The 12,816-nt window shown below is 38.0% G+C and overlaps 1 protein-coding gene across 2 annotated transcripts in view; it reads left to right on the top strand.

The window, feature by feature from the left end:
* ylpm1 (YLP motif containing 1) overlaps window positions 1-9,844 on the top strand; it is a 30,766-nt gene extending 20,922 nt beyond the window's left edge. For both annotated transcript variants that reach the window (XM_079831530.1, XM_079831529.1), the window contains exons 18-21: window positions 6,517-6,568; window positions 8,472-8,596; window positions 8,866-9,046; window positions 9,402-9,844. In XM_079831530.1, the coding sequence (XP_079687656.1) occupies window positions 6,517-6,568; window positions 8,472-8,596; window positions 8,866-9,012 (324 nt within the window). In that variant the 3' untranslated portion in view covers window positions 9,013-9,046; window positions 9,402-9,844. The remainder of the gene's footprint in view (window positions 1-6,516; window positions 6,569-8,471; window positions 8,597-8,865; window positions 9,047-9,401) is intronic.
* Window positions 9,845-12,816: the final 2,972 nt, after the last annotated feature.

Below are 12,816 nucleotides of genomic sequence, written 5' to 3'. Positions count from 1 at the left end.
CAGAACTGATCTCTGAGTTTCTTACAATTAATAAAATTTAAGAAAGGCTTTTAAAATCATGCAATGTTACCTGAAACATGTTTCAAGTACATTGCTCTTCTAAGGTCACTAATTTTTTTTAAAACTAGGAGCAGTTTTTGTAACCAAGACCTGTAACTCCTTCACAGCAGAATTGTTACTTAAAGTGTCAAGTTTATATGTAAAGCACAACTGTATTAGTATGGTATGTAGGGAATGTTAATTTAGTTTTTGAGAAGTCTCCGTTTTCAACTGAGGCAGTGCTATGGCTACACTTGAATATAAGATTTAAGCATCAAAATAGCATCAAAATAGCATCAGCTAGTAAAGCTTCAGACTTCTGATGGCTTTATTTAGAGAATTTTGGTGCAATGACTTCCAAATGTATGTAAGAATTTCCTATGATGTAGCTGTTTTGTGTAAATCTCATTTTATCTAGCCAAATACTATATTGCCAAAAGTATTGGGACACCCCTCCAAATCATTGAATTCAGGTGTTCCAATCACTTCCACGTGTATAAAATCAAGCACCTAGGCATGCAGACTGCTTCTACAAACATTTGTGAAAGAATGGGTCGCTTTCAGGAGCTCAGTGAATTCAAGTGTTGTACTGTGATAGGTTGCCACCTGTGCAATAAGTCCATTCGTGAAATGTCCTCACTACTAAATATTCCGCCGTCAACTGTTAGTGGTATTATAACAAAATAGAAGCAATTGCACCATCAGCAACTCCACCACGAAGTGGTAGGCCACGTAAAATTACAGAGCAGGATCAGCACATGCTGAGGTGCACAGTGCGCAGAAGTCTCCAACTTTCTGCAGAGTCAATAGCTACAGACCTCCAAACCTAATTTGGCCTTCAGATTAGCTCAGGAACAGTGCGTAGAGAGATTCATGGAATGGGTTTCCATGGCCGAGCAGCTGCATCCAAGCCTTATATCTCCAAGTGCAATGCAAAGCGTCGGATGCAGTGGTGTAAAGCACGCCGCCACTGGACTCTAGAGCAGTAGAGACGTTCTCTGGAGTGATGAATCACACTTCTCTGTCTGGCAATCCGATGGACGAGTCTGGGATTGGTGGTTGCCAGGAGAACGGTACATGCGTTACTGCATTGTGCCAAGTGTAAAGTTTGTTGGAGGGGGGATTATCATGTGGGGGTGATAGAAACTCTTAATGCTTCAGCATACGAAGACATTTTGGACAATTTCATGCTCCCAACTTTGTGGGAACAGTTTGGGTCCTGACCTCAACCTGATAAAACACCTTTGGGGATGAATTAGAGTGGAGACTGCGAGCCAGGCCTTCTTGTCCAGCATCAGTGCCTGACATTACAAATGGGCTTCTAGAAGAATTGTCAAATTCCCATAAACACACTTCTAAACCTTGTGGAAAGCCTTCTCAGAAGAGTTGAAGCTGTTATAGCTGCAAAGGGTGGGCCAACTCCATATTAAACCCTACATATTAAGAATGGGATGTCATTAAAGTTCATGTGCATGTATAGGCTGGGGTCCTAAAACTTTTGGCAATATAGTGTATATTAAACAGCCTCACAATTCTTTCGTGCTCTTCACACAAAAATGCATTTGTAATGTATGTTGTAGTTGAATTCTTAATACAGACCTTTTGCTGTGGGACTTGAAATTCAGGGCAAAAATTAAAAGCATCTCATTTTCGTCTTGTATGAAGCTTCCTACTAGACGAAATACTTTTGTCTTTGTGGCTTATATTGCAGCAGGTCTCACAATAGAGCCATTAATTCAGTGAAGCTACTTTTAGAAGAAAAGTTTTCTTTTCTCTTTTTCTTTGGTAGATGTGTGAAGACCTAAATCAAATGGCAACCCTGCCAGAAAGACCAACTTGTATTATGTCGATAAAAGCACAAAATTTATCTAGGTTTTGGTATTACAAAAATTTACATACTCTGAAGAGATGATGGTTAGGCTTGGCATCAAAAACTGGACATTTTTGGGGCTTAAAGAACAGTTGAACTGAATGATGGCTAACCAAATGAGGACAATTAAGCTTTTCTAAATGTGAAAGTTAACTATTTTAGTCTGTTTTATGCTGGGTTTAGACTATGCAATATCATTCGTAAAAGACAATGTGCTTTGGGATGCAATAATTTATCATCTCATCTAGTAAAGTGTGTAATAGTTGATGACAACCGACGGTGCGTCTATGATGCCTCACGACAGAAAGACTAGCATGTCTTGTTTTGTCTTCTTTTTTTTTTCTCGGTTTTCCACCGAAAAAAGGGTGAAGTGGCATTAGGGGCAGTCGTGACCAAATGGTTAGAGAGTCAGACTGGTGACCCGACGAGTTCTGGTTGTGTGTGTCCATGGTTTGCAGTGTGTACTCATTACTCACTACTCCTAATGTTTGTGCACCAACTTGGATGGGTTAAGCCCTGTGTATACTTAAATTTCCACGTCCGGATGAGTCTCTCACACAGTTGTGTCTGCACCGCTTTCAAAGTATACTTAACCGTGGATGGCCGAGTTCGACCCATGCGCAGTACAACTGTTGTGACTCTTCTGACTTTCTGGTGCATGCGCTGTTGTACGTGCACCATCCGCGCGGGCTCTATATTGGGCTGCCTTTCTTGAGCATGCGCTGTTTGTTTACGTTCTTGTTTCCAGAAGTCAGTCGCTAGTTCTGCTTTCTCAATGAAATTACGCATGTTGTTAAAGACATCAAGCGATGATTGTTCGGGAAGTGACGTGTAGTCTGACATGTTTCTTGTCCATGATGAGAATTTAGGAGTCAAATTCATAATCTGACAGTGACTATCGTAACAGACACAAATGTGGTGTAGTCTGAACCTAGCATTAAACAGACTAATGACAGTGTATTTTAGTTTAAGTAAAGGATTCTTTCATTTAAGAAGTTTTCATTATTTTCAACAACATTTCTTCATATTTGTATGGTTACTAGGGATGAATCACGATTTTCGAATATTCGATTAGTTGATTTAATTATAGAATATCGCGTTCAAGTAACCAGAGGATGGCGCTGTCAAAAATGCACCTAAAAGCTGTCAGTGAACTCTCAGGGTGTTTTATACTGGGCACTTTTGCTGTGTGATTCTTCCCTGCACCGTCACAGTGTTGGTCTGGTTTCACACTCAACTTGAACCCAGGTGCATTTTTGCGTTCATCTTGCGTCATCACAAAGTGCACGGGCATGATAGAAAACAAAATGTGTATAGATACAAAAATATATATAATTTTTAATTTGGTGCTATTGTGTGCAGCTGAGTAAATGACACAAACCGTATTTGTCGCTTGAAGGCGGCTTTTGCTGCTTGCAAACAGACTCTTTTGAGGAGACAGTGAATTACCATTCATTTGCTGCCCTGATTGCACTTGCTATGCGCAAGTACACTGCAGGCTCGCTCTCGCTCGTATCTAAGGTAAATTCAACACTATCATCCCTTACATGTATGTTATTGAGCTAATGACATTGTAATCGGCTAAAGCTCATTCGCTGGTTACTTTTCTTCCTGAACAAGTGCGCACCCAAGTGTTGCTTTCACATTTACACAAATCGTGGCACAGTTCGAGTGCATCCGAACTCAGGTTGTGGGTTCTCTGGTTTGGTACCTCAGTGAGCACCAAGCTCTGTATGGGAGCTTTCACATTAGTAATTTTTCATGCGAACCGTGCCCCATTTCGAACTAAACTGCCAGTGTAAAAACGCCTTGAGACAAAAGAACACATTGTCTCACACGCACACAGTAGACTTGCGTGGCATATAACAGTTACGGTAACTTGGGGCGATGTCATATAACGGGGGGTGGGGTGGGGGGGGGGTTTGGTTTGTGTTGCGATTTTCAAATAATAATTGAATAATTCACAGCAATCATCGAATAGTTTGCTTGAATTGCCCATCCCTAATGGTTACTTGCAAGACAAAATTCATAAATAGTAAATTTTTTGCAATGTTTCCACATCCAGCTTTGTGGCCCCTTTTGATTTGAAGTCTTGCTAAAATTAAGTTGACAGACTTTGTAAACTTGCTTTTTTTATGTACTTTGAAGCTGAAATTTCAGAAAATGAGTTAGAGTAGCACTGAATGAATCTTGGCTTTGAAAGAATAAGCCGAAGCACAAATCATTCCAGATGCCAAATGCCATTTACCTTTTTCATACTCCAAGAATCCAACTTAATACATGGATTATGGCTTGAAACAAAGTAAAGCGTAAAGAAAAGTAATACAAAGATGTTATATCCTTGTTTTGGTCTTAACATTTGATCAATTTATCCCTCTTTGCTGGTGTCAAGAACAGTCATGTAAACCTATAAAAATGCTATGTATTTCAGTACCTTTGTCAGGTACTTCTTACTTTTCACAGCTATATGTATTTTAAATATTCATAGATTTCTAATGAACCGCTGCGGATGTAAGAGAACGTTCAGATCTTTGTAAAACACAAGATCTCTTCTAACCTGGTTGTTCAGTCCCATACATTGTAGTTCTTCAGTTATTTAAAATAGTTGGAGAGCAGTATCTATATTCTTGCAAATTATTCAGCAATATTTAATTTGAATTCTATATTTATGGAACTGGGCCAATTATGTCCCATAAACTAGGGATGTGCGCCATGACTAATTTCATTAACGTTCAAATGGAAATTTTGTAGCATACTAGTCTAACAAACCTCTGTATAAGCGATTAATTTGAAATAGCCTACTTAATATGCATCAAGCGGTCAAATCTCTCACTGAATGCTGCTGAAAATAGGTCTTGTACATGTAGTGATCATTGTATATTAAACTTAAGAGTTCAACATTAGCCAATGTAGCCATATTTATTAAAATCAACTGAATAATTAGGCTGGGTAGGACCAATAAGTACAAACCCAATAGCCTATTTTTAACAGAAATCCTCAAATAAAAGTCCTATGTTTCTTTTCATAATGTTTCCCATTTAAACCGGTATAGAATTGAATATTTCCCTAATAACCAGTAGTATAACAAGCATGTAATCAAGTTAATTTATATATGCCAGTTTGACATGACGTAGAAGAAAACGGAAAGGTTTTTCAAAATACTCCCCCATTTTCCTCAGACAAAGAGGACATGGAGAAAAGGAATGCAAGGTCTGAGGAAAAATAAAATGTTTTTTTTTCTCTCCCTGCTCCAGTATACACTTTAAAAACAATACATTATTTTGAAAAGTGTAACATGGCAGTATTTTGAATGTAGCCTTTGCAAAAACATAAAGCAAACATACATGTGCAAAAAACAATGCAAACGTCTAGTTTTTCCAATGTCAACTAGAGAAACCGTATTGTCTGGTGAACTACTTTTGCACATCCCTATTATAAACTACAATTATGACCTGTGCAGTGATTTTATTTTTATTTTTATGAGCCATCACTTGAGACATTAATGTTCAAGGGTGTTTTGAGTGTTCACACTTTTACCAAAAAGTGCATATTTACAGCTTCAAGCTTTGTCATGATTGGTTGCAAGCATGCAATCTGTACTTTGTGGCAGTGTAATTTGGGAAAATATTTTACAATACTGAATTTTATTAAAGTAAACAATAGAGAAAATAATGCATTGAGGCAAAATGTGTGTGCATTAGACACATTAGAATCTCTCATCCAGAAATTTGTGCTATTACAGTGTGGATAGTCTCACTGTGGATTACTTCACACCAGTGGGCGTGACCCAAAAAAGTATAAGAACCACTGCTTTATACCAAAGTTTTGTTTAATTCTTGATTTTTGTGTAAACCAACAGCATTAATACTTAGCCATTTAATTTAAATTATGATATGGATATTTACATTTAACCTTGTTTTTAACTTTGATTTTAATTAAGTGAAGTCAGTTTTTTTAAGTGACACATTTTACTTTAACCGTATCACTATAATTGAATGGAAATTCTCAATTAAAAATGACAGGACTTCCTACTTTTCTATTTTATATATTCGTCAGATGAAAGAGGAGCAGTGTTTCTCAATCCTGAAATCCGGTGTTGTGGTGGTTTCTCTTGGACAGGATTGAGAAATACTTCTGAAGGGTGCATAGAATATTAATTTTACATTTAAAAGCGGACTCTTTTGTCAGTCGATTATTTCCTGTGTGTTGTGCTGTTGGCTTTTTGTCTTATCCCATAATGACAGATCTCTGCTGCAAAAATGTCTTGGATCTGTGATTTACAATTAAATGAATGTGTAAAGCAGTCAACGATGTAGGAATATATATAAAAACCTCAGTAGATTTAAAATATGCATGCCCTTCTGTATTCAGTAGACAATTCCTCATCCTGAATAAGGACTGTTTATCAATTGCTGAGAGCTCATTGTTGCCTTTGTGACTTATTAATTATCTCTTTTTCAAGCTTATTCTCTCATCATCCATTCCAAAGCATCATCATTGCTCCCCAGCCCCTATTCTGTTCCTGTCCTCCCTCTGTCACACTGTCTGTCCCCTCTTGTCTCTCATCCCCTGAGGATTAACAGTTGGAGTGTCTCTCTGCAATATAGGGATACCTTCCGAAAAGCAAATGGGAGATGGACACTTCAGAAGCAAAGCTTGGTGGGTTTTTATTTATTTGAAGTTTTACACAAGATATTCAAAACAGTATACAATATGTTTGTACTGTATGTTGTTGTCTTTTTTTTTTTTTTGCCAAAAAAAAAAAAATATATATATATATATATATATATATATATATATAAATTATCCCTGGATTTACAAATTCAAATAATTTTATTTGCATTTACTGAACTGTTTTATTAACTGTTTGTCCATCTGTTAGAATATCGTCATGTAGATCTGCTCTGGCTGATCCCCTGAAATGTATTCATTTTGCTCTCAGACAGTTATACACTGCATGAAAGTGTATGTATGTATGTTTAGGGGCATTTTCACACCTGGCTCATTTGGAGCGTTTGTTTCGGAACCTGCTGCGTTTTCTCCCTTAGTTCGGTTCGTTTAGGCATGTATGAACACTGCAATTGCGTTTGGATCCGCACTAAAAAAATCGGCCCATGATCACCTGAACAAGGTGGTCTTGGGAGGTTTGCTTTTGGTGAAAAAGCAATCCGACCCAATGGACCATCACATATGTGTGATAAGCAGCAGTGTTTGTTTTGCTAATGCCTCTCAAAAATGAATCGTGGGTTAGCCTGGAGCAAAGACAGTAAAATACGTATTTGAAATTTGGTCTGATGAACATATTTCAGAACAACTGTCCAAAAATACTGATTGATTCTTGCTCAAAATGATAAAGTAATATAAATACCACTACCAAAGAAAGCCAAAATAAGCCTGTGAAGCTGTTGTCTATATGAGCGGAATCCCAGAATATAAACAAGTGCATTGTGACCAATTAGAGTATGGTTTACTCGCACGTGACTTTTGGTCCGTTTTGAAATGTTGCCTTGTGAAAGCGAACCGAACTAAGAAAAAATTGCAACATTGTAATCCCTTTTTCGGAACAAAACAAACAATCTACATGTTTGAAAACGCTTTTTATGAACTCTATTTTGTTTAAAAAAACGCTAATTCAGCACTGTGTGAAAAGCCCTCGTAACTTTGCTTAATCCTAATGAATTGTGCATATAATATATGCATGTCTTTGAATAGAGACAGAGTGACACGCGTCATAATCCGAAAACCATGCCCACCGGGGGAGAAAACAATCAAACCGTCTCCATTGACTTTGTATTGCGTGTAGCGCCCTCCTTGTCATTTCTGACTTATAACAAAAACAGAACAATGTCTAAAAGCTGAAATGTGACAAAGTGTACAGCAAACAAGCTAAACAAAACCCAGAACCAAAAACCCAGAAGTTTTTATAAGCTGTTGACCCAAAAACAAGTGTTTAAGGACACAAAAGTGGATACAGGCTATTGAGACCATTTATATTACACTGAGAACTACCCCCACTAGAGGGGAAACGTAATCAGCGACAGGAAATATAATCTATAAAACTGACATTTGGATATTTGACTTAACAGTGACAATGTTTACTGCACACACCGGCATACTGAGTGTCAAATCCCAAAATGTACCCATTCTTCCTGCTGATGCTTCACGTCTTATTGCTTTTTATCCACTTTTGTATCCTTAAACTATTTTTGTTTTTGGGTCGACAGCTTATAAAAAGTTAGTTCTGTGTTCTTTTTAGCTTGTTTGCGGTACACCCTGTCACGTAGCAGCTTTTAGATTGTTTTTTTGTTTTAAGTCAGAAATGACAAGGTGGCTGTTTCACGCAATACAAAGTCAATGGAGAGCGTTGGATTTTCCATCACCCCACCCCCCTGCTGTGGGCGTGTCCTAAATGCAATCTGTCTCTATGGCCATCAATCATAACAGAATAAAAAAAAAAATTCACATTAGTATGTAATTTACCAGGTTTTAGTAGCTTTGACAAAATAAGTGTTCATCAGATGTAGAATTGATGATGACTTTAGATGCTGCTTTGTCCTTCCAGACAAGTTGGATGGTCTGGCGGGAGGAGGCAAGAGAAAACGAGACACTGACGTGTCCGGCATGGAAGACTTCCTCCAGCTGCCTGATGACTATGCCTCTCGCATGTCTGAACCTGGCAAAAAGAGGGTAATGTGGTGCACATTATTTTACGTATTTGCTTTCACTTGCTATTTGTGGTTGCCTATTGTTCAGTTTTTATTTTGAATGTTCTTGAGAATTACAGATTGAGAGTCCTGTTTTGAAAATGATTGAATTGTTGGTCTGCATTTTTATTTTACTGAACAAAGACTCTCACCATTTGAATTTTCATTTAAATTGCTTTTCTTGTTTGGTTTTGGGGAGGGTTGTGATTTAAGACAAACATTTTGCACTCATTAAACTTGCTGATCTTGCAGGTGCGCTGGGCTGATCTCGAAGAGAAGAAGGATGCCGACAGAAAACGCGCGATTGGTTTTGTAGTCGGTCAGACAGACTGGGAGAAAATCACGGATGAGAGCGGCCAGCTTGCGCAGAGAGCTCTCAACCGCACCAAGTATTTTTAGGAGATTTTGTAATGACAATTGTACAGCATTTAAGGTGAGTTTCAAGTAATTCAGCTCTGAGTAGCCAATACCGATAGTAGTTGCTTTATGTGGATAGAAAGAGAGTTTTGTTTCTTGTTTTGCTAAATGTTCCCATTTTTCTAAACTTCAGAACATGATTACATCAGCTTACTCATTTACATCAAATGCTGCTTGAGTTTAAGAATGTTCTGAGCATAAAATCCAACAAAAACCGCTTGTGTTCGTTTCTGAAGCTTTTTTTAATTTTAGTGTTGACTTGTTCAATAGTTGTGTTCTTAGTAGTGAATGCGACCCACTGTCATTTATACAAACAAGTTTTAAAAATTCTCTCTTCATGTCTTTTTAACTTGTCTTTTTTCCTGTTGCAGGTTACAATGAAATTCTTCATTTCCAATGTGTACTGCCTGATGAAGAAAGAGCATTGACTCTTCAGTCGTTGGTCGATCCTGTTAGTACACTTAATGGCCTTGGTATAATATCTGGTGTAATGTAAATGCCTTTTTGTTTTATCCACAATCTTATTTTAATAGGTTAAACATTGTGTGAGGTTTTGTAGCAGTGGTACATTTGATTGTAGGTGATATCCTTCCTTTTTGTTAGTTTTATTCCATATATCTGATGTATTTGGCCTTGAAATATTATTGTAGTTCACAAACATGTACACACCCAATAAAGCTTACAAAACAGTCTCATAAAGAACCCTTATACAGTCATTTTTCACTTTAAGTTGCTGTTAAAAAACTGTCTGTTATGCTGAATTGTGAAACCTTGGTTGGTGGAAGCTGTAATTAAAGATCCAAAAGAAACTGTTCAGATTGATGCAAGAAGCATGACCAATACATTTTACTTGCAAAGTAGTTTACTGGCTTCTCATGTGGTAACTGATATTGACAGGTCTGCTCCATTGGTTGCTTTTTGGCCTGCTCCTTGCTATTTGGTTTGCCACATAAGTTGCCAGAAAACATGGGCAGGAATTTTGCACAATATACTTGACATACAGAGTTTGTCCAGACCAAAGCTTTTGTGTTTACATTTGAATTTGTACATGCACCCTGAACGCCTTTTTATACCTAAATCTTGCATGATGTAGTTCAAACATGACCCCCATGCTTGATTTTAATAGATAATCTGCCCTGGTAATGCTAAGAACCAGGAATAAGCTTTATTAATAACAAAGTTCTTATCTGCATCCACATTTGCTGTTTATGAGAGTATATATTGTGATGTCAGTCACATTGGCTGAATATACGCTCAGTAGCCACTTTATTAGGTACACCTTACTAATACCAGGTTGAACCCCCTTTTGGCTTTAGAACTGCCTTAATTCTTCGTGGCATACACTCAACATGGTGCTGGAAGCATTCCTCAGAAATGGTCCATATTGACATGAAAGCATCACAGAGATGCTGCAGATTTGTCGGCTGCACATCCATGATGTGAATCTCCCGTTCCACCACATCCCAAACGTGCTCTATTGGATTGAGATCTGGTGACTGTGGAGGTCATTTGAGTATAGGGAAATTATCATGTTCAAGAAACCAGTTTGAGATGATTTGAGCTTTGTGACATGGGACGTTATCCTGCTGGAAGTAGCCATCAGAAGATGGTACACTCTGGTCATAAATAGATGGACGTGTTCAGCAACAATACTCAGGTAGACTGGAGTTTATACGATGCTCAGTTGGTACAAAGTGAGTCAAGGAAATATTCCCCACATCAATATACCACCAGCAGCCCGAACCAATGATGCAAGGCAGGATGGATCCATGCTTTGATGTTCTTCACGCCAAATTCTGACCCTACCATCTGAATGAGACTCATCAGACCAGGCAATGTTTTTCCAATGTTCTGTGGTCCAATTTTGGTGACCCTGTGTGAATTGTAGCCTCAGTTTCCTGTTCTTAGCCAATAGGAGAGGAGTGTCACCTGGTGTGGTCTTCTGATGCTGTATATTGCTGCCAATCTGCTTCAAGTTTCGACGTGTTGTGCATTCAGAGATGCTCTTCGGCCATTTCATTTGAGTTACTGTTGCCTTTCTACCAGCTCTGGCCAGTCTGGTCATTCTCCTCTGGCATCAATAAGGCATTTTCACAAACAGAACTACTGCTCACTGGATATTTTCTCTTTTCCGGACCATTCTCTGTAAACTTTAAAGATGGGTATGTGTGAAAATCCCAGTAGATCAGCAGTTTCTGAAATACTCAGACCAGCCTGGCACCATCAACCATACCACGTTCAGTCACTTAAATATTTTTTCCTCATTCTGATTCTCATTTTTAACTTCAGCGGTTTGTCTTAGGCCCTGTCCACACAAACATGGGTATTTTCAAAACCGCAGCCTTTTCTATGCGGTTTGGCTGTTTGTCAACATGCAAACGTAGTATCCGGACACTGAAACCGAATTTTTATGAAAACTCCTGCCAGAGTGAAAAGCCAACTCTGGTTGCAGTGTAGTCTTGTGGACAGTAAAACCAGCGATTTTGGCTTGTTACGTCAAATCCGGAACCGACGATAATCTTTTTCCAGGCTTCTGATTGGCCAACATGGCTTCATGGTTAGGGTTATTTTGCCACCTGTTGGTTTGGAATGCTCTTGATAGCGCTTCATAGCATGTTTTTGCGTTTTCATGTGGACGCAATTTATTATTTATTTTTTTAACGGAGGAAAAAATACCAGTGTACGCGTGGACAAGGCCTTAATCTTGTCTACATGCTTAAATGCATCGAGTTGCTGCCATGTGACTGGCTGATTAGATATTTGCATTAACGAGCCCTTGATCAGGTGTACCTAATAAAGTGACTGGTTAGAGTATATGAAATGCATTTACCCTACAGTGATGTTCATTAAATGCTCATACAACATCTTTCTACAAGAATCAACAGCTAAATATTCAGATGCCAATATGAGATGGCATTAAAGGTAAGTGTGAACATACATACTGTTCAATCAATGATAAATATGCAATATATTCATCTAATATACTTTTTATCAGTGTTTAATCAGTTTTTATTGGGTATATATGAGATGCTATAAATTTTTTTGTGATAATTTTGAAATCTAAAGTAGTTTACTCATGTACAATTTCTGTACAAGATTTTTTTCTGTGAAAAATTAATTGAAGTCGGCATAACCTAAAACTTTATACCTGGGTGCACATAACTTTTTTTGGTCTGGTTCTCAAGGGAGCACCTGGAGATGCTGCTTGGTACTCACACTTGCACTTCTATCCTACAAGCTGTCGTCATCACATATTAAATAAGTAACATGTGCCCCCCCCCCTTTACTGTATAAATTAAATATAATTACTGTAATTGATAGAGTTTATCTTTGTTAAAGCTACAAAATTTATTTTCTCTCTCTTTTGTTGTTTGATTAACATTGGTGGTGACAAACAGCTGTGGGTATATTAGGCTGCTGTCACTTTAAGATCATACTTATGCGCATCCGGTTTTCTTTCTCAATTGTTTACTACATGTATCCAACTGTGTTTATGAGGATACTTGCCAAGACAGGCAATTTGACAAAATTTTGCGTGCACGTGTCCATTTAAGCTCAAAAGAAGAGAAATCTGCGCTCACGTGCTGTCTGCACGGCTCTGTGTGTGCGCACAGAAAACAGTGCGAGTTCCAGTGTTGTTCTTGCACTTAGTGTTTAAACTGACAGGGCTGAAAAACACATGCAAATAATACAATTTGCAATTAATTATGCATTCCGAAACGGAACCAATCAACTAAGATCCCTATATTTGACATTGCACATCCTGTGATGTAACTATCATGGATG

The sequence above is a fragment of the Gobio gobio genome, assembly GCF_949357685.1.
Source record: "Gobio gobio genome assembly, chromosome: 12".
Taxonomy (NCBI): Eukaryota; Metazoa; Chordata; class Actinopteri; order Cypriniformes; family Gobionidae; genus Gobio; species Gobio gobio.
The sequence above is the reverse complement of the archived record's forward strand: the minus strand, read 5'-3'. Positions and strand labels throughout refer to the sequence as shown.